The sequence below is a fragment of the Vigna unguiculata genome, chromosome 7, assembly GCF_037176805.1.
Source record: "Vigna unguiculata cultivar grain cowpea cultivar isolate G323 ecotype 2 chromosome 7, ASM3717680v1, whole genome shotgun sequence".
NCBI lineage: Eukaryota > Viridiplantae > Streptophyta > Magnoliopsida > Fabales > Fabaceae > Vigna > Vigna unguiculata.
This window is the reverse complement of record NC_140798.1, coordinates 25,595,782-25,622,009: the sequence shown is the minus strand read 5'-3', so window position 1 is coordinate 25,622,009 and position 26,228 is coordinate 25,595,782. Positions and strand designations below refer to the sequence as shown.

The 26,228-nt window shown below is 33.4% G+C and overlaps 1 protein-coding gene across 1 annotated transcript; it reads left to right on the top strand.

The window, feature by feature from the left end:
- Nucleotides 1-323: 323 nt before the first annotated feature.
- Nucleotides 324-8,197, top strand: LOC114190421 (dolichyl-diphosphooligosaccharide--protein glycosyltransferase subunit 2-like). Its single transcript, XM_028079294.2, has 19 exons — nucleotides 324-574; nucleotides 793-985; nucleotides 1,125-1,214; nucleotides 1,446-1,508; nucleotides 1,735-1,804; nucleotides 2,237-2,301; nucleotides 2,582-2,636; nucleotides 3,361-3,485; nucleotides 3,574-3,689; nucleotides 3,830-3,899; nucleotides 4,523-4,627; nucleotides 4,752-4,841; nucleotides 4,946-5,094; nucleotides 5,296-5,407; nucleotides 5,486-5,569; nucleotides 6,290-6,370; nucleotides 6,454-6,678; nucleotides 7,426-7,548; nucleotides 7,810-8,197. Exons 1-19 carry the CDS (start codon nucleotides 450-452, stop codon nucleotides 7,924-7,926), a joined length of 2,058 nt encoding a protein of 685 aa, XP_027935095.1. The 5' UTR covers nucleotides 324-449; the 3' UTR covers nucleotides 7,927-8,197.
- The last annotated feature ends 18,031 nt before the right edge of the window (nucleotides 8,198-26,228 follow it).

Here is a 26,228-nt window from a genome sequence, read left to right as displayed (position 1 = left end):
CAATTTTTAGCGTACTATAAATAATAATGAATATGCAATTTATTAAAACAATCTAATATACATTATTTTTGTGTAAATGTAAATATTAATATCAATATAATTTTTTTTGAGGAAAAATTGTAACAGAAGAAAGATGTTTTATTAAAACTGAAAATATAATTATGTTTTACGACAAACGGAGTAGGGAGTAGTAAATAAAATGTACTAAAACATATACGAAAAATTACCACTTTATTATTTGAATATGGTGTGATGAAATTGTTGTGGAAATGAAAGTTTAAAACCTAATAATAACTATAAATTTAATCTGGGAAGACAAAATTAGTCCATGTCCAGTGAGCCATTCACAATGTTATATAACCAGTTCCATAACCATTGGAGAGAAAGTCTTCTCCTCCCCGTTGTACTGTGGCCACTCTTTCTTGTTCCAATCCATTGCTGTTCCAGGCATGGCCACACAAGTGACACTAGTGGCATCAGCATTTCTTCTGGTTCTTTTTCTCCCTTTCTCCACTTCCATCTCTCACTCTCACCGATCCGCTGCCATCAATCTCTTCGCTACCTCTCCCGCAAGGTCAAAACATAAACCCTAATTAAACTCGCTCGCATTGCGTTGTTCTTCGCCGATTTCGTCAAATGCGTTTAATTTTCTAAAATAAATTAAAAACGCTGCGTTTCATTGTGATCGGTGGACGCTAATGGATCATTAGATTTGTGTTGCTTTCTTGAGATTTTAAAACATTCTGCGCAACTGAACTCAATCATTTTGGTCCTTCTTTGATCTATTACCAGCTTAGAAGACGCTTACGAGGCGCTTAGAGTGTTTGAGATTCTTGGATTAGAAGAGAAGAAGACTCACGTGAGCGGGGACGCGTGTCAGAAAGTATTGGAAAATCTAGACTCGGCTTCCCCTCTCAAGGATTTGTTCTATGCCTTGAAAGTTAACAGCATTGTAAAATGCAATGTTAATAGCAACGCTTTAAAGGTGCTTTTTATATTTCTGCTTGCTTGGACATTCGTTGTCATCATCATGATGTGGTTGCTGTTTTAATGTCACCGCTTGTGAACATTTTGTTGGTGAGCTGGAAATTGACGACAGTTGTTTTTTTTAATATTTTAAATAGGATATTGCTTCAAGACTTAAAGCTACTGTTCACGATGCGAGTACTCTGCTTGACATATACTACTCGATTGGAGGCTTGGTTCTTATAAAGGTAATTTTCAGCCTGCTGCCGCTTTACATTGTGATCTCTGAGGTCTCTATTACAGCTTCTTTATATTTGGTCTTAGGGAGTATTGATGCATTAATGAAGTTTATTTCTTATTCATCCTTTCTTTTGATTTTTGATTTAAAAAAATTAAAATGTGATTTGTGGATTTCAAACGTCATAATATATTGCGTGATGGTCCTTATCTGCTTTTGTATGCCCCTTCTTTGTACACAGGATCAGGATTTTAATGTTGATGAGTATCTTCCCGATGTTGACAGGCTTTTTCAATCAATCAAGGTTTGTGTTACTGCATTTTTTCTATTAAATAAGATAAAATGAGCACTATATTTGTTTTATGGTAAATACAAATATGGCCTCATCTGATATGGATGATAGGAGATGATAGGGGCTTCCATATGGGATCACCCTACATATTAGTTTCACCAGTATGCTACATCAATTAATACTGTTGCAACAATTCAAATGTGATTTGCACATTTATTTTGTCTTTCATTGTGGGCAGGCTCTAGGTCAAAGTGATGGAAGATGGCGCTATAGTTCTGATAATCCAGAGTCCAGTACCTATGCTGCTGGTAATAATTTGCGGTGAAATGTCTTTGTTAGAATTGTGTGCAGTTCATGTATCATATTTTGGATGAGTTCATGTATCATATTTTGAATGAGTTCATGTATCACATGTTAAACTACATTTAGTATTACAGGAAATAGTATTTAGGGAGTTCCACTCATTTACACTCAGCCTTGGAACTAGTAGCGGTTTTGCACACTGGAAGACCGAATCCTGTCTTCATTCTGTAGATTCTATTTAAAATACTCTCTTCTCCATTTAAAAACTGTGTCTTTAAGCTTCCCTTAAACCCAACAGTACTGAGACTTGATTAATCCCTTACATGCCATTATTTTATGTCCAATATTTTCTTTGCTGAAGCTAGCATTACGAAATCCTTGGGAATATTTATGTAGTTTATCCATATTAACAGTTTATCTCATAATATATTTCACAGGATTAGCAATTGAAGCTCTTGCCGGAGTGATCTCACTAGCATCTTCTGAAATTGATCAGTCTAAGGTAAAGTTATGGATCATTATATCGTTATGCTTGTAATAGGTATAGGTTTCATACATTGTCTCGAAATTCATGCACACAACGTTATTTGCATTATAAGTAGGTAAAATGTCAAGGGACATAACACGAAACTGAAGTTAAACTTGCTAGTGTTGTACCTGCATTTAGTTGGTCATCTATTTTGGCCTTTATTTGTTCTTTTCTAGTTTTTGCTGCCTTTTGCTAACATAATTTGTTTTGGCCCTTCTATCAATTTCTCATATTATTAGCTCCGTATTGGCAGGTCAATATAGTGAAAAATGGCATAGTAAAGCTTTTTGATGTCATTGAGAAATATGGTATGTGTAACTTTGCTTTTGCTTCATTTAAATTGTTTTCTTTTGATGTTTATTTTTAAATATAGAATTCCTGGGCATGAGTTAGCAATTCATGGTAGCCGTGGTCTCAATTTATAGAATTTGTTCTTTTGTAAGTGGTAGTTTCTTAATTTATCCTTATGTTAGTGCTTTCATGTTTTTCACATTTTGTTTATTATTTGGTCTTTTTTCTGTTTTTATTTTGGGCTTAACAATTAATCAAGTTGCAATTACCTGCTTAAGAGCTGATGTATCATAATCTTGCAAGCACTATGGATGTAAGCTTTCCTAGAAGATACTTCTAGAATTGAGGGTTTCTGTAGAGTTATCTATTTCTGTCAATGGCTTGTAATGAGGTCGTGTTATCTTCAATAAATTCAGCGTCCTACATTTGTAAAATAAGTAACCTGAAGAGAGTAGATGCATCTCTTCAAAATGCTTGAACCTTGATGACCTGTTTCTTGTGACAATCAAATTCTACATATATATATATATATATGTAGGGTTGCGATTGTTGTTGCATGTTTGCTTCAGTGCATTTCTGTTATGCAGAGTGGTATTTTCCATCAAATGATATAATTTGCTCGAAGCTTGTCTTTTTTATCCAGTCCCCCTTTTATGGGTATTGAACTTGCATCACCCCACCTCTCTTTATTCATTATACTTCACCATTTTAGACTTAGATGAACCTATTGTCATTTTTCAGATGATGGAACCTTTTATTTTGATGAGAAATTTGTTGGAGAAGAGCAACGGAGTTCTCTTTCCGCAACTTCTTCAGTTGTTAGAGGGTTTACTTCATTTGCTGCTGTAACTTCTGGAGAAATAAATGTATGTATAGTGTAAGGAAATTGCTTGTAATATTTTTCAATCTGTTTCTGTAATTTATTGCTTATGTTAATGGCTTTGCGTTTTCCAGCTTCCAGAGGATAAAATATTGGGTCTGGCTAAATTTTTCTTGGGCATTGGAATCCCAGGAGATGCGAAGGACTTCTTCGATCAAGTTGAGTCGTTAGCTTTTCTGGAGACCAACAGGCAAGTGTTTTTCTTTGAACAATCTTATTTTAAATGGCATCTTTATGGATATATTTCCTTTTTTATTTTTTCTTTGTAGATATCTTGACCTCCTCATGTTCAGGTATACTATGTAACTTAGATTTCTTATGGTGGTGTAGGATTTCCATTCCATTGATATTGTCACTCCCTGAAACAGTTTATTCATTGACCAAGAAAGGCCAAGTTAAGGTATGTAACAAAGTAGTGTCTAGATTGCTTTTCTTGTTAATATTATAATTTTTATTTAGTTTTTTCGTAGTGATTGGATATAATGAATAGTATATGGGTAATCCCAATGCCTCATCATGACTTTTGACTTTTTTGTCTGACAATAGGAAAGTAGGAAATAAAGGGTGTATGACCTAATAGCTTATTGATTGTAGTCCGTTTCTGAGTGTCAGCTGTTGTGCAAGCCTATTATTCTCTGTGCTTTCATTGATTCTAACCTCTGAAAAAAATTACCAAAGCAGTTCATAGTTCTTATTGGACTTCCTTTTTCTCTATATGATAATTGTTATTATTATTAGCCATTAATTTTCAGTTGTTTCGTGTTTAAAATTATTAACAAGCTTTAAGTTGCATTAGACTCTATTTATTACTTGTTGATTCTTGTGCATGCAGTTTTACATTAATATCTCACCCATCCTCATTAATATATGCTTCACTCATCCAAACAATTTTACTTTCTGATGAGGTCTCTTTACAGAATTAAATTAGTGATTGTGCAATACTTCAGCATTTCTATTCCACTTTTCAGTTTTCATTAGTGTTGTTGACCATATCTGACAAATTTCTATTGCAAAATTAATCAGGTTAAGGTGAATACAGTGCTTGGTTCAGCTGCACCACCCTTAATAGTTAAGCTTGCCCATGCTTTTAGCACTGGTGCAAAAGATTCAGCTATTATTGACAGCAAGGTGAGTGATGAGTCAATCGCTTCTGAGGGGTGAGGCTTGAAGATATTTTTCTCCCTGACACAATCATTTAGTTTACTGGGGTCCTTTTTTTTATCTCTGGTAACTTCTACTTTGCGTGACACAGGAGCTCCAGTATGACCAAGAAAGTGGATTTCATGTCTTGGATGCTTTCCCTAAGAACATGGATGTGGGAACATATGTGTTTGTTTTTGAGGTATTCCTATTTATCTAATTTAGTTATTTATTTTTCATTTTAATTACATCAAGGTATGTATATTTGTATCTACCTATCATTATAATATTTTACCGATTTTGTAGATTATGCTTCATGATTCTGGCAGTGACAAAGTTTATGCAACTGGAGGACAAATTCCTGTACCAATTTATGTCACTGGGTTCATTAAAGCCAATAATGCAGAAATCACTGTTGCGGATAGTGATCTTGGACGTGCCCAAACCCAGAAAAAGTATGTTTCTATTTTGGTTTTTGTTTTAATATATCTATGGTGATGTTCAGGATCCTTTTGATTTCTGATTAGTATGTCTGCTAATAGTCATTCTGTCATGTGTTTGAAGTCTGAATTGTTGTGTATGGATCCATATCTTTACTTGCAACTCATATGGATTTGATTTATGTTTTAACTTTCATTTGTGTTTGACCTATCTAGGCTAGATGTGGCTGGAAATGATGTAGTTTCACTCTCAGCTAACCACTTGCAGAAGTTGAAGTTTTCTTTCCAATTGACAACACCTCATGGTCATGTTTTTAAGCCTCAACAGGTTTGCAGTTGCCTCTTGTATCTTCCAAATGAATGTATTTTCAATGCTATGTTTATTGAGGTTTTTGTTGTTTTTCAGGCATTTTTCAAGTTGAGACATGAGACAAAGGTTGAGCACATCTTCGTGGTTGGAAACACCGGCAAGAAGTTTGAGATAATTCTTGTTAAGTATCTCTTGTTACAAATTATTTCATTGTCTGGGTTTTGAGGTCTCTCCTCAAGTACTTGTTAAGTTTGTTAATATTAGAGACCCTACATTACCTAGAAATATATCTAAAATTAAGTATATAAATAGGTATAAACTTTATCTTATAAGTTAGTTTTATAAAGTGGAGTTAAACTCAACGTCCACTTTCTTATAGATTGTTTGAGTTCAAGTATGAGATGGAGTATGAACAAGTTGAGCAACATATAAGCGAGAAAGACCCCCAAATCAATAGCTTTAAAGTTTTTGGGTTAAGATAGTGTTATATTCTCATGTTGTTGGCTTGTGGTCCATTGGTGAATATCTCCCTGCTGTTTTCTCCCATCATGCTTGCATTGTGTGATAAATAGCAGTTATATCGTTGCATTCGCTTAATTTCTCATGGTGTGTATATCGTCCAATCTTATAAACAAGAGACGACTATTGTCATGGAAAAGTTTCATACCGGTAATAATATATTGCCGTGTTAATTACTTCTTAGGCAACATCAACATTTTTATCTTTTAATTTGGAACTATTGACCAGCCTCAACTGCTTTTAAGCTTGGCTGAGATACAATTGCTTATCATTTTTTTTGTTCTTTTATATAGGAAATGCTGAATGCTGTGATGTTAATTTGATTCTGATTTTCCTGCAATGGTGTTCTCTCTCTTCTTACATTGTTATTTTGGCTTGTAGGATTTTCTTGGCTTGGTGGAGAAACTTTTTTATCTCTCAGGCAGATATGACATTGAGTTAACTGTTGGTGATGCTGTCATGGTATCTTTGCACTAGTCCCCATATTTTGAATTTCTCCTTCTACCAAGTCTACTATGAATCTGAATGAAAATGCTATATTTCAGGAGAATTCTTTCTTACGGCTACTGGGCCATCTCGATTTAGATCTTCCAAAAGCACCTCAGAAGGCAGCCCGTCCTCCACCCCCACCTGTTGACCCTTACTCAAGATATGGGCCGAAAGAAGAGATTACACATTTATTTAGGGCTCCTGAAAAGAAACCACCCCAAAATCTCTCTCTCATATTCTTGGGTTTAATCCTTTTGCCATCCATTGTCTTTTTGGTTGGGGTAAGTCTCATTATAACTCCCACTACAAAGTGGCATAAATTGATTTGTTTCTATTTAAGAGAAAAGGCATTAGAGGTAAAAATGAGAAAAATAATAGAATGGAAACAGAAAATGTGGTGTGGTTATCCAGACATGTTATTTCTTTATGATAAATATGCTTTTATGATGGTAACAAAAGCTGGAATGCGGAAAAGTTGTATTTTTGGGAAAAAAAATTACATAAACTGAAGCAATAATTCTCTGATTATCTTAGTTGTGGACTATGGAGAGTCATTGAGTGGTCTATCTCATGTTAGCTTTGCCGATTGAGATATGTCCGTGACTCGCTTGAGATGGTTTACAAAGGGAAAGGGTATTCACATGCTTGGAACATTCAAAAGTGTATTTCAAATTTAGAGTGTTCACTCGAGTCATGACTTTCTAGGATAGTTGTAAAATGTTATCATGTAATATATGTGTATGAAATTAGGCCTCTATTGGGGCCTGGTCTAATGCTTACGGTTGCTGACGTTCAAGTTATTTTCAGTCTATAGGCTTACTCTACTACACGTGGCAACATTATATTGATAGGTAGATTATTTTTCTTCGTATGTATAGAAGGTGGGAGACAAAGTGTAAATGATTATTTCGGCACTTGCATTCAGTTTTGCATAACAGTCTTGCTAAGCTGCTTGGTTTTCCTTTGATTTCGTATATCTTCCTTTGTGGTAGGCAGTGGTTTTTTATTCTGTTTTATGTCGTTGGCAGTTACTGCGATTGGGAGCGAACCTAAAGAATTTCCCTAGTTCAACAGTCCCTGCTACATTTGGGATCCTTTTCCATGTTGGCATTGCTGGGGTTTTGTTACTTTATGTATTGTTCTGGTTGAAGGTACGTCCACCCTACACTGAAATAACATTATTAAATGATCCGATTAAGTATGAAGTCCGGTTCTTCTATTATGTGGGGTGGCATATGTAGAAGGAATTTATTATTAATCAGAAGTGTTATCTCCCCTGAAAACATGCTTATTAACTGGTAGAGCCGTCGGGAGTCGGTTAATTTGCATTACATTTCTCCTGGCACGGCAATATTATCTGTTGGTTCCAACTTTTCCCTCTGAAATGTTAATCTCGTTTTGTTGGTGTGCAGCTGGACCTGTTCACTACACTCAAGGCATTTGGTCTTTTGGGAGCTTTCCTGATGTTTGTGGGGCACAGAATTCTTTCTCATGTCGCTTTCACATCAACCAAGTTGAAAGCTGCATGAATTAAACCAAAAATAACTTCTATTTATAAGGAGACGTCGAGAATGAGTTTTTTTCCTTTAACGGAATGGCACTAATCCAATTTTGTAGGACCATTGCTGAATTATCTAATGAAAAAATGACAAATTCAGAGTGCGGAATTGTATCTTATAGGAACCGAGTTTTTTTTATTGAATCCAGAAAAAACACACAGGGAGTGTCCCTGATGTAGCGCACACAATAACAATGGAACAAAATAAAAAAATGGTTAGACCACCCTCCATGGTTAGACCATCCTCCAATCACTTCCCCCTTCCCCCACGTAAAGTTTTTATATAACAGTGCTTAGTTCTCCCCTCTCTCCCCTCCTCATCCTTGCCACTTATACTAATTTGTTAATCTGTTAGCATTCTCTGTAACAGAATACTTAGGTGTTTTTACTATTCTACCATTTCTTCTTTGATACGTTTTTAATAGAGGTCTAGTTGGCTTAGATACAATAATACCCTTCCTTGTCCTCAAGGTTGATTTGGGGAAATATGGCTTGTAGCATTTAATATTCTTTCCACGTGCTCTTTTCGTTGGTCCATTTAACAAGCACCTCCCAATGATCATTTATTAACTTCCATCGAACACCTGCTCAGGTTTAACCTGCAGTTCTAATTCCTTTGGCAAATCTTGACTGGCTTGGCTGGTTGGAGGAGCCCGTTTGAGCTGGGAAACATGAAAAATGGGGTGACGATTTTGGCAATAGTAACTTATAGGCAACAACTTTCATCCGCTCTTCCACATGAAAGGGGCCATAGAATCTTGGACTCAACTTCTCCTTAATTTTCTTGGCAAATGTCTTTAGCTTGGAAGGTCTAACCTTCAAGTATACCATGTCTTCAATATGAAACTCTACCTCTCGATGCCTTTTATTCGCTTGTTCTTTCATTCTTAGTTGTGCTTTCACTAAATGTTGTTTGAGCTCATCTATGACACTATTCCAAAGTTGCAGCAACTTGTCAACCTTCACCACTACCGTGTTGTTCTACAATAAGAGATGATCGTAGGAGGGTCATGACCGTATAGTGCCTTGAAGGGAGTCATCTTGATGGATGCATTAAATGAAGAATTGAACTAGAAATTTCTCCATGGCAGCCATTTCACCCACTGGCGTGGATGATCATTAATCGCAAATAAGCTTCAATGGTACGGTTTAGTCACTTCAGACTGTCCATTCGCTTGAGGATGGTATGCAGACCTGAATTTCAATCTTGTAACCGAGAGACATAAAAGCTCTTTCCATAATGAACTAATGAAGATTCTGTCCCGATGATATACAATTGATTTAGGAAACTCATGTAAACGTACTATTTCCTTTAAAAACGATGTAGCTACCGCATTAGCAGTGAAAGGGTGAAGCAAGGGAATAAAGTGGGAATATTTGCTCAATCTATCCATTACTACCATGATGTTCTCTGCCCCTATCGCTTTTGGTAACCCGCCAATAAAATCCATTGATATGTCTACCCATACATGCTCCATAATCGGAAGAGGTTGAAGGAGGCCAGTTGGTCTTAAGGAGGTCTCATGTTTATTTTGTTGGCACATTTGACAATTAGCTTCAAACCTCCACATCTTGTCTCCTTCCGGTCCAATAAAAAATCATGGCTAGCCTCTTGTAAGCCTTGGTAACTCCCAAATGACCCCCCACGGTGACGCTTGGAATTCTGCCAACAATAATGGAATGCGAACAGATTCCTTAGGCAACACTCATCTTTGTTTATACCACAAGCATCCATGTTCAATTGAATAATGAGAATGGGAGGTAGGACATGCCAACAATTGTTGCATGATTTTCTTTAACACCTCATCTGCAAGAATCTTCTCAACCAAGTTTGTCAATTCAAGATTAGTGACCATGGATATGGCATGATAGCTCATTACTTTCAATAGTGCATCGACCGCCTTGTTTGCTAATCTTGGTTTGTACTGGATTTCAAAATCAAAACCCATTAGCTTGGTAACCCACTTTAGCTATTCACCCATCAATAGTCGTTCTAAGAGAAACTTCAAACTTTTTTTGTCAGTTTGGATAATAAAGTGATTTTCCAATAGGATTTGGCGCCACTTTTGGACAACAAATACAATCGCCATTAACTCACGTTCATAGACTGACTTCACCTTATTTTGGTAAGATAGAGCTTGACTAATAAAGGCCAGGGATCGGCCTTGTTGCATTAATACTGCCCTTGCTCCACGTCTTGATGCATTAGTTTCAATCACAAAGGTAGTTCAAAGTTTGGCATAGTTAGCATCGGCAAACTCTCATCTCTTCCTTAAGTAGCTCAATTGCTTTTGTACCTCTCCAGTCCACTTGAAATTATTCTTCTTTAGTAATTGTGTGAGGGGTTTAGCAATCACCCCATAATTCCTCACAAAGCGAAGATAATATCTTATCAATCCCAAAAAACTGCATAAACTATGTAGATCCTTGGGTGCAGAAGATATTATGTGTCCTAAATATTCTAATTTTAGTTCTCCAAAATTGCCCTTTTTTGCATTGAGCCTTAGTTCGTGGTCTCTCAACAACTGAAGAATTACTCCCGGGTGGTCAAGGTGGGAAGAATAATTTGGGTTATACACTAGGATATCACAAAAAAGACTAATACAAACTTCCGTAAATATGGTTTAAATATCTAATTCATCAAAGCTTGAAAAGTTGAGGGAGTGTTAGGTAACCCAAAGGGCATTACTACCACATATTCGTAGTGTGCTTCACGTGTCTGAAAGGCTGTCTTAGGGATATCCTCGGGCCTCATCCTTATTTGGTGGTAGCTTGACTTCAAATCGAATTTAGAGAAGATGGCAACCCCTCCTAACTCATCCAACAATTCTTCGATGACGAGAATAGGGAACAATAATATTGTTAAGGGCACTGTAATCCACACAGAAAGGCCAACTTTCATCTTTTTTTATAACTAAGATCAATGGACTAGAGTAGGGACTAGTTCTGGGTCTGATCAAACCTGCTGCCAACATATCTCTCACAAACTTCTCAATTTCTTATCAATTCCCTAAGAGAGGGAGTTTGGTTCCCTCTTTAAATAGGTCACTAAATTCCTTCAATATTTCCTTCATAGCCTCTAGAGCTGTCGACGCCACGTGTGTGTGGGTGATTACGTGCATCCCACTGTAATCATTCCCAGTTCTACATAATAAGCCTTAACTTCCCCTTTAAGTTCATTCCTAATGGCCTTTAACGAGGCCATTGTCCTAGACAACCCAACATCCCCTTTCAAACTCTTTAGCCATTCGTACTCCAATATTACATCCACCCCACCCAATTCAAATAAGAAAAAGTCTTAAACAACTTATAAGTTTGGTATTTCTAGCACCACTCCCTTCCTTACAAGAGGTCCTAGTCATGGGAGGTGTTTGAACCTGAGACATAATGAGATTAACCTTGTGTGTGGTTGGGTGATAATCCCTGTTGGTGTTGCACAGCAGAATATTTAAACTATGGTCAAAAACCAAGATGGGGTGAATTGGATTTTTATAAGTCTTAATAGGTTTTAAAAAATTTTCTCAAAATTTAAATGATTAACTTAAAATCACAGTTACTTTACATGCAAGTGCAGATAAATAAAGAGTTTAAAGGAGAAAGATGTACACTGATATTTATACTGGTTCAGATCAAAAGATCCTACGTCCAGTTGTTAATCTCTTAAACAAAGAGATTAACTCAATCACTATAATAAACAGATTACAACAAATTATATAAGAATAAGGATTAGAAAACACTTCTCTTGAACAATCACAAGAGATAAACAAAACTCCCACTGAATCACACAGAGGATGACCAGCTTTCCTAGCAACAGCACAACACTCAATCTTCTAAGAACTCACTTAGAAAAAGTTATCACTCACTCACACTAGGTTTTTCAAAGCTTTCTTTAAGAATCTCACAGAGCAACACTTTGCAGTCACAACACAAGAACTCTGAATCTTAAAAAGGTGGTTTGAAGTTTGGAAACTGAGTTTTATTTAAAGAGGTTTTCGCAGGCTGAGTTAGAAATGAAGATTTTAGTTGAAACTGCCAAAGATAAATCGATTATCATTTAAGATAATCGATTATTCCAGTGATTTTCGAAAACAAAGTTTTGGAGTGTTAATCGATTACCCAAAATGGTAATCAATTATCTCATGTACAAATTTGAACAAATATTTTTATAATTACTAGTGGTAATCGATTATCATAAATGGTAATCGATTATTTCAAGTAATTTTTCAAGAGCCAAGTTATAACTGCCAGTGATAATAGATTACCATTTGTGGTAATCGAGTATCTTAAGTAGGTTTTGAAAAATAGAATTTTTTTGAGTTGGTAATCGATTATTATAAGTTGGTAATCAATTACCATACTGATTTTTGCGAAAAATGAGTTTCTCTCAGAGGAGTTGTGAGCTGGCTGTTGTTCTAACAATTTTGCACCTAACTAGAAAAATCACCTAACTAGAAAAAGTTTAAGTCTATTACAATAAGAATATTTAAACATAAACTATATTGTCTTCAATATCTTCAAGTGTTTTCTTCAGCATCTTTATCATCATCAAAATCTTTTAATCAATCTTTGTCAACAATCTCCCCCGTTTTAATGATGATCAAATATATGTTTAAAGTTTCTGAACTTCCTGCAATTAAACAACTTATGGGAAAGAAACAGTGAGACAACCCTTTAAACTTTTTCTCCCCCTATTTTGATCAGAAGATAAAAAGGGTCATCGATTATTTTCTCATAATCTGGAAAATAAAATGTTCAGAGAAGTTTGGTAATCGATTATTGTAAGTGGTAATCGATTATTTGCTCATAACCTGAGAACCCAGAAACAGAAAGAGGACCTGGTAATCGATTACCATAAATGGTAATCGATTATTAACGCTGTTTGTCAAAATTTTTTTATAAAGTGCGAATTTGTGCATTTTTGTTCAATTTGGTGCATTTTTAAGACACTTCTAAAATTTCCAGATCTCTTCTAAGTTCATAAAATCTATCTTTGGCTAAAGGTTTGGTAAAAATATCAGCTAATTGGTGGTTGGTATCTACATATTCTATCTCACAATTGCCTTTATTTATGTGATCCCTTAAAAAATGATGTCTAATTTCAATGTGTTTTGTTCTAGAGTGCATGATGAGATTTTTGGTTAAATGAATAGCACTGGTATTATCACATTTCAAAGGTATATGATTTAGAAAAATATTATAATCTTCTAACTATTGTTTCATCCAGAGAATCTGAGCACAATAATTTCCAGCAGCTATGTATTCAGCCTTTGTAGTTGACAAAGCCACACAAGCTTGTTTCTTGGAGTGCCAAGAAACTAATGAGCTTCCTAAGAGGTGACAAGTACCACTGGTACTTTTTCTATCTATTTTACAGCCACCATAATCAGCATCAGAGTACCCTATTAAACTAAGTGAGGCCCCAGAAGGATACCAAAGTCCAAAAGATATAGTTCCTTTAAGATATTTTAAAATTCTTTTTACTGCTATAAGATGTGGTTCCTTAGGACTGGCTTGATATCTAGCACAAACACATACAGATTGCATAATATCAGGTCTACTTGCAGTAAGATATAAAAGAGACTTTATCATACCTCTAAACATAGTTTGATTTACCTCAATACCTGATTCGTCTTTATCCAAATAGCAGGAAGTTGCCATAGGAGTACTTGCTGCTTTAGCATTATCCATTTCAAATTTTTTAAATACTTCCTTACAATATTTAGATTGAGATATGAATGTGCCTTCTTCCATTTGCTTAATTTGCAAACCAAGGAAGAAGGTTAATTCTCCCATCATTGACATTTCAAACTCACCCTGCATTATGCTTGCAAAACCTTCACATAAAGATTTATTAGTTGATCCAAAAATTATATCATCAACATAAACTTGAACCAATAAAATGTGTTCACCTACCCTTTTAATAAACAGAGTTAAGTCTATTTTACCTCTTTCAAAATCATTCTCGAGCAAAAATGTGCTTAAGCGTTCATACCAAGATCTAGGTGCTTGCTTTAAACCATAAAGTGCCTTTTTCAATTTATAAATGTGATTTGAAAATTTATTTATAATCTTCAAAACCAGGAGGTTGTTCAACGTACACATCTTCTTTTATAAAACCATTTAGAAAGGCACTTTTGACATCCATTTGATATAATTTAAATTTCATAATAGAAGCATAAGCAAGAAGTAAGCGTATAGCTTCTAACCTTGCAACAGGGGCATATGTTTCATCATAGTCTATACCTTCTTCTTGTCGATATCCCTTTGCTACAAGCCTAGCTTTATTCTTAGTAATATTTCCATCCTCATCCATCTTATTTCTGAAAACCCATCTTGTGCCAATCACTTGAAGTGATTTATCTCTTGGAATCAACTCCCATACTTTATTTCTTTCAAATTGATTGAGCTCCTCTTGCATTGCAATGCACCATTGATCATCTTGAAGAGCTTCTTGAACATTCTTTGGTTCAATCTGTGAAACAAAGGCAACATTCATACAAAAATTATTCATATTTCTAGTGATTACCCCTTTTGAAATATCACCAATGATATTGTCTAGAGATAGTCCTCTTGGTGACTTCCAGAACTTTTCATGATCTTCAGATTGAGGAGGTGAATTCTCATTTAAATACATTTCATCAAGGGTCTCCTGAATATATTCTTCATCATCTGTAATTTGCTTATTTGACTTAAGAGGGTTCTCCTCAAGGTCTACAACTTCATCAAAGACAACATGCATGGATTCTTCAACATTCAAAGTTCTTCGATTAAAAACTCTATATGCTTTACTCGTGAGAGAATATCCTAGAAATATTGCCTCATCAGCTTTAGAATCAAATTTTCCTAAATTTTCTTTTCCATTATTTAAAACAAAACATGTGCATCCAAAAATTTTAAGATGGGCAACATTTGGCTTTCTACCTTTAAATAATTCATAAGGAATAATTTTTAAAATAGGTCTAATAAGCATTCTATTTAAAACATAACATGCAGTACTCACAGCATCAGCCCAAAAATACTTAGGAACATTATGTTCATTTAGCATTGTTCTAGCTAGTTCCTCTAAGGATCTATTTTTCCTTTCTACAACTCCATTATGTATAGGTGTCCTAGGTGCAGAGAAGTTATGCAAAATTCCATTTTCATCACAAAAATTTTCAAATGACTCATTTTGGAATTTCCTACCATGATCACTTCTTATAATCTTAATTTTCAAATCTTTTTCATTTTGAACTAATTTTGCAAATTTTTTAAATGCTTTAAAGGCTTCAGTTTTTAAAGTAAGAAAGAATGTCCAAGTAAACCTAGAGTAGTCATCCACAATAACAAGAGCATAATAATTTCCTCCATAACTCTTAATCCTAGAGGGACCAAATAAATCCATATGCAAAAGCTCTAATGGCTTTGAAGTAGATAAAATATTGGATGATCATACTTGTTTTCCTTTTTGACAAGCACCACATATTTTATCTTTTTCAAATTTTATTTTTGGTAAATCAATTACTAAATCCTTAGAAATCAACTTATTCAATTGTTTCATGTGAATATGAGCAGCCCTTTTATGGCATAACCAAGGATTTTCTTCTTTTGCAACAAGACATGTTATATTACTAGATGATGCATAATCAAGATCAATTAAATAGATATTGTTGTGTCTCATACCTTTCAGAGTAATTTCCTTAGAATTCTTTTGGTGGATAGTGCAGTAATCTCTTTCAAAGATAACTTTGAGACCTTTGTTGCATAGCTAACTAATACTGAGGAGATTGTGCTTCAGTCCTTCTACAAGTAGCACATCCTTGATTTCCAAGGTATCCCCTCCACAAACATCTCCAATTCCAATTATTTTCCCTTTATTATTATCTCCATATGTAACAAATCCTTGATCCTTTCTTTTGAGATTCTTGATCTTTCTTTTATCACCCGTCATGTGTCTTGATCATCCACTGTCAAGATACACAATTGATTTTCTGGCTTTGGAAGTTAACTACAAAATAAGAAAAATAATTTCTTTAGGTCCCTATTAACTTTATTGGGTCCTTGGGGTTAGAGAGATATACTAATTATCTAACAATAGGCATCCAAGTATACTTCCCATTTGGAACATTATAATGTTTAATATTGCATTTATTTGATGATGCCCCTTTTTCATGCAATAAAAACAAGTAGCTATACAAGTATTTTTAGAGTGAGCAGTTCCTTTTGCTACCCACACTCTACGAGTCTTTTTAATTTTATTTTTAGGAACATATTTGTTTCTACTTAAATTCTTTTTCTCACAAACATGTTTTTCAAAAGATTTATTTTTAAAGCATTTTTAAGTTGATTTTCTAAAATCATTAAATCAAACATATAGCTTTTGCAAGATGCACATTCAACTGTCTCAATTTCTCTATTTTCCAAACTTAAGATTTTATTTTTTAAAGCATTTTCTTCTTCAAGAGATTTTTCAAAATTCCTCTGTAATTCTTTAAAATCACTTTTAAATTTTTTGTGAGCAATATCTAGTTTACTAGATTTAGCAAGCAATTCTTGAAAGGCATCATAAAGTGAATCATAATCATTTTCATTTTCATTATCAGAGGAGCTTACCTTACTGTCAAAGTGATCATTATTGGCCATTAAGCAAAAGTTTGCTTCTTCCTCATCGGATCCTTTAGAGTTGGATGAACTTGAGGCATTATCTTCCCACGCTATGTATGCCTTTTTCTTATAATATTTCTTACTTTTCTTTTCATCACTCCTTTTTGAATTTGGGCAATCGGCTTTTACATGACCAATTTCTCCACATCCATAACATTTAAAGTTTGAGGAGGATCCTTGATTCTTCTTCTTATTGCTCTTGAATTGATTTCTGCCTTTGGGCTTCATGAACTTTGTGAACTTCTTTATCATGAGACTAAGATTCTCATCATCATCAGAATCTTCCTCCTCTTTTTGCTTCTTTCCTTTGACAACTTCAGTTTTGAAAGCAATATTCTTCTTTCTTCCTTGATCTTCTTCATCATTCAATCTTCCTAGTTCAAGCTCGTGCTCTCTCAGTTTTCCAAAGAGAGCTGCCATGGTCATTGTTGCACGATTCTGTGACTTTGTGATGGCCATCACCTTGGGCTGCCAAGTCCTATTCAAGGATTTAAGAATTTTTATGTTAATTTCATCAATATCAAAGGTTTTACCTAGCCCACTGAGATGGTTGACGATGTGTGTGAACCGCTTCTGCACATCATAGATGGTTTCTCCCTACTGCATGCGAAACATTTCATATTCTTAAATCAAGGAGTTCTTTCTAGCCCATTTGACATCATCAGTTCCTTCATGAGTTACTCGAAGGATTTCCCACACCTCGCGTGCACTAGTGCAAATAGAAATTTTGTAGCACTCATCAAGAGTTAGAGTAGATGATATGATGTTTCTAGCTTTAACATCATATTAAGCTCGCCTATTTTCATCAGCAGTCCATTGAGCAAAAGGCTTTGGTTCTTGCACTTCATTAACAACGTTAACAGGAACAAATGGTCCATTCAAAATAGCATCCCAAATACCCCTATCAACTGATTCTAAAAATATTTGCATTCTGACTTTCCAAAAAGGGTAGTTTTCACTAGTGAAAAGTGGAGGTCTATTGATAGACGCACCTTCAGCAAAAGTTTGGTTTGACCCTATCATTTTCGAAAAATTTGAATAACTATCAAAGCAAGCTTTGATACAAATTGTTGGTATTGCGTAGCGGAATATTTAAACTATGGTCAAAAACCAAGAGGGGGTGAATTGGATTTTTATAAGTCTTAACAGGTTTTAAAAAATTTTCTCAAAATTTAAATGATTAACTTAAAATCACAGTTACTTTAAATGCAAGTGCAGATAAATAAAGAGTTTAAAGGAGAGAGATGCACAGTGATATTTATACTGGTTCAGATTAAAAGACCCTACATCCAGTTGTTAATCTCTTAAACAAAGAGATTAACTCAATCACTATAATAAACAGATTATAACAGATTATATAAGAGTAAGGATTAGAAAACACCTCTCTTGAACAATCACAAGAGATGAACAAAACTCCCCTTGAATCACACAGAGGATGACTAGCTTTCCTAGCAACAGCACAACACTCAATCTTCTAAGAACTCACTTAGAAAAACTTATCTTGTGTCTAGACTCTACAGAGTTTAGAAACCAGCATAGGTGCATACTTCTTTTAAAATTCTATATCAAGCGTATAATCCGGATAATTGAGTCAAAGAGTCTGATTTTTTGCTTTCACATGTTTTGGGTGCCTAATGCTTTGCCTGGTTATAACATGTTTTAACATTTGCTTGCTCAATAACATGTTAAAAATATTTTACTCTAGCTTACCCTTCTATTTGTGTTTTGTGTTTTGTTTGGCTTTTCCTTTTTGCAATGATCACCAAATAATTGGTGTGAGTAGATGTGGAAACTCCTGGTGGTCGTTCAGGTGATGGAGATTCAGTTGTCTAGGCTTAGTCCTGTTGTTTTTATTCTTATTGGGAATACAGTTCGTGTACTATTATTTTGTAAATTCCTTGCTCTAAGAGCAACCTTTTGGACAACTGTTTCATTTTGAACTTTGTTTATGGCATGTGTTTGTGCCTTAGTTTTTCCTTTCAATATATTATGGATGACTGTAATGGTTGATACCAATATACTTTTGCCGTGTGCTCTATTTATATTATAATCATGTGATGCTTCATTTATTGGAATGATTCTATATTAAATGTGATGTCACATGTATATCACGTGTCAATTTATGTTTTTTTTTGTTCTTTTTAATTTTTCTTAATTAAAAAAAATGTTCATGTGTTAATCCAACATCGTGTAAAGTAGCAGTACTAGTGCCATGTGTCAGTGTAGTGTCATGTGTCAATATCTTATATTCAATTTAGTCCCTATATTCGTAACTTTTGTTCAATTCAGTCCCAATTTTGTTTGAATGGATCAATTTCATCTTTCTCCAAACTAAAACCAAATTTAACTTTTATATAAATGTTATATTGATATTTTTATTAAAATTCACATTTTTAATAATTTTTTTTGGCTTAAGTTAAAGTTGGTTTAGAAATAGAATAAAAATTGTAAGATTGGAGACTAGCACCATTGATTTAAAAGTTTAAGAGATTAAAAAACATATAAAGTATTAATAAAAATTAGAATTAATACATTTTACAATATTAAAAGAAATCATTGTAATTATTATTGTGATAAAAAACAAAGAAAAGAAATAAAAATAGTTAACTTTATAAAAAAACAATATATTTAAATTTCACAATTTTATTTTATAGTTGATTGACATAATGTTTTATGACATTTTTATTTAATAGTTGATATGATTTTTAATATTTTATGTAATTTTTAACCTCTTAAAATTTTAAACCAATGGTTAGTTCTTACTTTTAAAATTTTCATTCTAATTTTAAATCAACTATAGCTCTAAATTAAAAATATTTAATAATGTGAATTTTAATAAAATATCAGTATAACATTTATATACAAATTAAATTTGATATCAACTTAGAAAGGAACAAAATTGTTCAATTAAAAAAAAAGTGAACTTAATCGAACAAAAGATATGACCAAATTGAATATAAGACACTGACACATGACACTCCACTTACATGTGGCACTACTATTGTCTGTGGCACGATACTAGATTGACACGTGAACTTTTTTCTAAAAATTAAAAAAATGAAAAAATAAAACAAAAAAGCCACGACGTGACATACAATGTTCATTTCCCATTAATTTTTTAAATGACATTAATAAAAAATAATAAATTGAACAAAATTGATGAATATTGAAACCAGATTGAAAAAAAAATATTATAACTAAATTGAACAAACTCAACGAAAATAGGGGCCAAATTAATGTTTATACCTTAAAATATTTACAGTGAAAAGGATTTCTTATTCGTTTTGAATGTGTCGAGGTTTTATAAAATTATTTTAATTACACTTTTTATTATGATCTCCTTAATTTTAATTTTTCACATGTAATTTAGGATTAAATATATTTTTAGTCCCTGAATTTTAACGTGAAAATAAAATTTGTCCATATTCAAAACTTTGATAGATTTTGGTCTCACAACTTTAAAAATAAATTGATATAATCATTTTAACTCAATTACAATAAATTTTAACTTGATAAGTGCATCTCATATTAACATTTGTGTTGTTTACAGATTTTAACACGTTGCTTCATTGTCAGTTAGAAAACGTGTTTAATACGTCAAGAAAAATTAACATAATTAAGTTAAAATAACTATATTCATTCATTTTTTTAAGTTTAGAGAGTAAAAATATTAAAGTTTTGGTTAGAGAAGAATTTTAATTTGACATCAAAATTTAAAAGCACTAGTGCAGTAAGGGCTTTTGGCTCCGGTTGTTTTTGATATTCTGCCCCGGTTCTAGAATCGAAGCATATTGGGGTGAGGCAAAAAAGGGTGATTTTTGGCCTCGGGTGTCAACCGAAGCCATAGGGGGTACTTTTCTGCCTCGGTTCTCTGAGGACCCGAAGCCACAGGGGTACTTTGCTTGTACCACCATTAGCATTGCTGCACTCATCCTCGCCATCGAGATCGTCGACAAACGCTGTCACGGCCAGACCTTCACCAGCACTGAACGAGCAACCCACCGCGACGCTCAAACCCATGCTACCACTGCACGGTCTGAATACGACAACGACAAACCACCATGAACCAGTAGAGCCAAAAGATCTAGAGATCCAACACCTCCACCGCCATTCGAAGCAGAACTCAAGCCACTGTTGCGGGCAACCCTACCACTGTGTCGCCATCACCACCGCAAACAAAGGAAGAGAGTGACCACCAAATCACGCCTTTGTCGTGAGCCGCGAGCATGCCTCCTTCGCCAATGACGAACTAAACACCACCACATGAGAAAACAATGACGAGAATGCCTCCACCGCGTGCAAAGTGTTCGCTCAGGGACGAAGGTGAACAGTGCGAAGTCGCGAATTTGGGAACCTAAATAGGGCATATGGCCTCGGTTCAATTAATAACCGAGGCCTAAAGTCCCTTTATGGCCTCGGTCAATAAAGACCCGAAGCCAAATGTGACGGCGCTGGTGACATTTTTGAGGGTTACTGGCTGACTTATAGGCCTCGGTTCTTTTTTAACCGAGGCCAAAAACCTCTTCATATTGCCTCGGTTCAAAAACACCCGAAGCCAAAAGTGCTGACGTTGATTGCATTTTTGAAATTTTGGTTTGGGCTGCCTTATAGGCTTCGGTTCTTTTGCAACCGAGGCCTAAAACCTCTTACTGCACCGGTTTTGCACACACCCGAGGCAATATAGTTGGACGAAATTGCCAAAATGTCACCGCCTCCTTATAGGCTTTGGTTCCGCTATAACCGAGACCTATAAGGCGAAGTAAAATGTCAAATCTGCAATAATGAAGTTTAGAAGTTAAAAACTTATTTAATCTTTAATTTATAAATTTCTTGTTTCGTCCCATATTTTCATTTAATATTAAGAGAAATGGAGGTGTCAGGAATTATTATTCGTATTATTTGTAAAATGACAATTAATGTGAAACGCCTTTTTCTTTTAAACTATTGTAGAGTATGTTGTATATTAGAGTTTGTTGTTAGTTATTCTTTGTTTGGTTCAATGTTAATTAGTTTCAACTAGTTTGTCAATAATTATAATTAATTAGTTGTTATTTTTATTTTTTATTCCATAAATAACTTTTTATAACTTTTAATTGTATCTGTTTCTCTGTAATAAGAATTTTTATTCATTTCTCTCTTCTCATATTCTTTCTTTTATTTCCTTATTCTACTTTTATACCATGATAAAATGGTATGGGGAGCCCCTTTCTACTTATCATACTTTGAGATAGAAAATGGTTGGTGTGAACAAATCTTTTACCAAGATTTCTATTCTTTGAATTTATTTCTTGATGATGGAAGTTCTAATCCCACTTACAGATTCTTTGATCCTTATTACGTTCCTCTTGGTGAGAATAAAGTAATTTCTTTTGTTCCAATTGTTTTCAAAAGGAACAATTATCATTCTTGGTAGAAAAAGTTATTGACACTTTTTTCAACAAATCTCAAATTCAGAGCAATCACACAAACAATTTAGTATCAGTGTCTAAGATAACTAAAGCATTGTCATGCAAATTCCTTTTTTTCTGATTCTATTTGTTAGATTTAGGAAATCAATTCTTTAGGATGATTGGTGCAGCTAACTTACAAAATGGTTTATGTCTTATTTGCTAGGAAATTTAAAAAAATACATGTAATTATTAGTGAAATTAAGTTCTTTAATTTTTAAAAATATTCAATTATGTCATTTTTATAGATTGTCGTTAACATGTACATCTCAACTCGTTAGATTGACATTCTCCGCCTAGGCCTCACAAAGATTAAGTTATCTCTCTCTGCCATTCTCTTGATACTTTTAAATTCTCTAATTAAATAATCTTGATTAGGAGTATGATAGTTTAAACCATGTGTTAACCAAGTTTAAAAAGATGTTTTTGCGGAAACATATTACATTACTGAATATTGTTAGTTCCTGCAAGAAAATGTTAGTATAATAAAATATATTTATGACTTTACCACTCTTCTATGTGTTTCATTCAAATTTTTACTTGTGTATCACACTTATAGATTTTTTCTTGAATGTACTCCCTTGCCTCTTACCACTAAAATACTCTTTAGCGCGTACGGCAAAGAACTTTTGTAGCTTAAGCAAATACTGAACAAACCATGTGAAAAACGTTGCAAGATCTAAATAAAAATTTAAGGAAATTTAAAGACACAAAACAAAAAAGTTAGGAAAAAATAAAAAAAGACTACCAAAAATATTTAAATGAACAACACGAAGACTCTAAGAAAAGACAGATTACAATTTAATAGATCAATAAAATTGTGTTGAACTCCTTTTTTTTTTTTTCTTGAATCCTTACTTTCCTTTTTTTTTCTTTCAATATATATTTGTTTCCTTTTGACTTTGATCCACTATTCTTTTTTTTTTCTTTTCAATTTCGCAGTTCAACACATAAACAAATAAAACTAAACAAGTTGTCCTTCAAATTCTCAAACTCATGTAAATCAATATAATTGTACTAGCAAATAATTAATTGGGACTACAATAATTAAAAAAACACAAAAGCAAATAATTTTCACGAATCAAATCTACAATTTAAATAAAGAACACGAAAAAACAAGACAAATTAAAAACTCAATAGAATTGGATAAAACCTTAAGGGTTTTACTCCTTCAAAAATTCTAAGTAATGAAAAAAATAAAATTTCAAAATAAAACACAAAACAAAAAGACATTAAAAAATTGTAATTTTCTTTCATATGACAGAAAAATAAGATAGAAGAGGAAATTCAAACTAGAACCTTGATCTAGATACCGGATGATATAATCCTTTCGAGAAAAAAGTAGGATCATTTTTTAATTTAAATCTTCCAGAACCACAACAAAAATAAATCAGAGAAGAACACAAGATAAGACAGTAATGGAGAATGCCACAATCTAGCATATTAACAGGTCAAGTGAAGATTCGTCATAAAGATGTTAATTTTTGATAAGAATATGAGACCTAAGCCAAGAATATAAAAAAATCCTCTCTTAAAAAATTTAATATATGACTAAAAGTATCTATATCAGTTTTTGGTATTTCTATATATAGGCACATAAGTTTAAGAAAACATATAAATCGTAAAAGAAAGCCTAAAGCCAAAAACATATAAAAAATAACAAAAAACTAAAATTAATGATGTCAACTTTCGCCTAGCGAGGACCACTCGCCCAGCCAACTCAAACTAACTCACCTAGCGAGATTCGTGCATCCAAAAAATTTAACGATCTGTAAAATTAAAATAATATTTACAATTTAATTAATTTCCTGAATTATTTTTCAATTGTGTTCACGATCTTCTATTTCTTAAGTTCCCTCATTTATGGAACATTATAAGCTTCGAGACATGTTTTGATCTTTGACCTTATCATAGATCCTTTGAATTGCAAATGTTCATCCTCGAGTTCTTCTTGTATAAGTTCAAGAGATAGTCCTTTACCACATGTGTAAGTGTCAGTGCCACATGATAGTATTTTCTATTCAATCTAGTATCTATATCTAAAATTTTGACTCAATTTAGTCGTAATTTTTTCTAAAATGGATCAATGTTGCCTCTCTTAAAAATAGGACCAAATTAGTACTCAAACTTAAATAAAACTTTATATACATGTTAAATTAATTTTTTAGAATTTATATATCAATTAGGCCACCTAAATATTGAAATTAATGTTATTTTATACATTTTTAATTTCAATAAAAAAATCTACTTTAAACTTATTATATATTAAGTTAAAACATGTAAATATATTTGTCACAATAAATTTATAAACAAATTAACAAGGGAAAATACTTTTTTTAAATTATGTCAAATATTAGAATTAAAAATTTCAAGTGTCATTTTATATTTACATTTTTAATATTTAAAAATTATAAGTTTAGATAGGGATTTCTTTATTGAAATTAAAAATGTATAAAATAAAATTAATTTCAATATTTAAGTGGAGCGATTTGATGTATAAATTTGAAAAAATTATTTTAACACGTATATATAAGTTGTAATTAAGCTTAATTACTAATTTGGTCCTATTTGGAGAGAGAAACACAGCTCCAACAAGTTGGAACTAAATCGAGTCAAAATTTTAAATATAGGGACTATATTGAATACAAGACATTGTCATGTGACACTGATACTAACACGTGACAGTAAAGCTGTCAAAATGGGTTGGAACTCGCGAGCCAACCCGGCTCATCACAGGTTCGGGCCGGGTTGGGTTGAATTTTTTTTATAAATTTCAATACGGGTTGAATTTTGACCCGGCTCACTTAGAACCTGGCTCTCTCGGGTTGAACCTGTGGTGAGCCGGGTTGGCTCACCAACCCGCAAATAAAAGGTCACACAAGTGTTTTTTTGTTAAGTTGAACTTTGCACTTGGGTCATGTTAGGTTGTTTTTTTAGTCAACACATAGATAATTTGTATTTTCGTGATTTTGATGTATTTAGATTGTATTAAAGTTTATTTAGATTTTAATTAGAATTATAATTTAGTTTTGACTGGAAAAAAAATAAAAAAATATATTTTTTTTAAATTAAGTGAGCCCGTGAGCCAACCCGTGGTGGGCCGGGTCGGGTTCAAATTTTTTTGACTCGCTAATAAGTGAGCCGGGTTGGGTTGACTCACTAAGTGATCAACCTGTGGTGGGTCGAGCCAAGTCGGGCCGGGTTACCCCTTTTGACAGCTCTACGTGACAGTGATACTAACATGTGACACTATAGGATACGTGGCACTATCACTGTTGAGTGGTACGATAATAAGTTGGCACGTGACAATCTATTTTAAATTTGAAAAAAAATAAAAATAAAAATAAAAAATACTATGAACTGACACGTGACATGTACGAACATGATGTTAATGACAATATAAAGGAAATAACTTTATTTGATCATTTTTTTGACTTAATTGCATCAAATAAGAATTACATATTTTTTGAGTTTTCAAAAAAAAATTAGAGGACTAAAAGTGTAATTAAACCAAATATAACTTATTCACCTTTTTTTGAAATTCAATAAGGACAATTTCTTGTGAAATGTGTCACTTAAGGCAAACAAAAAATATTCCCTTTTTGTTGATAGTAGTGACACATACTTCCTAAACAAAAAAATACTTTGATAATTTCTTTGACTTGATACATATAGATACTTAGGGTCTTATACTCGTTCCTTCAATTTTAGAAATAAGTTGTAACATGCACCAAGGAAAAAAAGGAAAAAATAAACCATCCCTCTAATAGAGATAACCGTAAAACAACGAAGCAAAGGAAGGAGAATGTTCTATTTAAAAACTTTGAGTGGCAAAATAGGGGATAAATAAAATTTCTTCAGGCTCTTATGAAGTTTTCTTCATTCCTCACTTTTTGTTTTGTCTATGTCTCTTTCTCTGTTCTATCTGTTTTGTTATTTTTTTCTGATTGGAATGTAATAACATTTATCTTTTGGTAATGAAAGTATCTTTGGTTTCTTTACTTTCACAAATCTTCTAGAATATTTCTTCTCGCTTAGTTGTTCCGTATTTCTTCTAGTTTCTTGATACATGTGTTCTTGTTCTCTTTTTTTCTAGTTCCAAATTGGTGTTTTCATTGACTCAATGGTGGAAAACACTTGCATGAAGGATATGCAATCCTAACTAACACGTTACAAAGAGGAA

Excerpts from the sequence above, each read along its gene's own strand:
- LOC114190421 (XM_028079294.2), top strand. The coding sequence starts at position 450 with ATGGCCACACAAGTGACACTAGTGGCATCAGCATTTCTTCTGGTTCTT. Across the intron at positions 986-1,124 it reads TTAATAGCAACGCTTTAAAG|GATATTGCTTCAAGACTTAA; the intron begins GTGCTTTTTATA and ends TATTTTAAATAG. Across the intron at positions 4,628-4,751 it reads CAGCTATTATTGACAGCAAG|GAGCTCCAGTATGACCAAGA; the intron begins GTGAGTGATGAG and ends TGCGTGACACAG.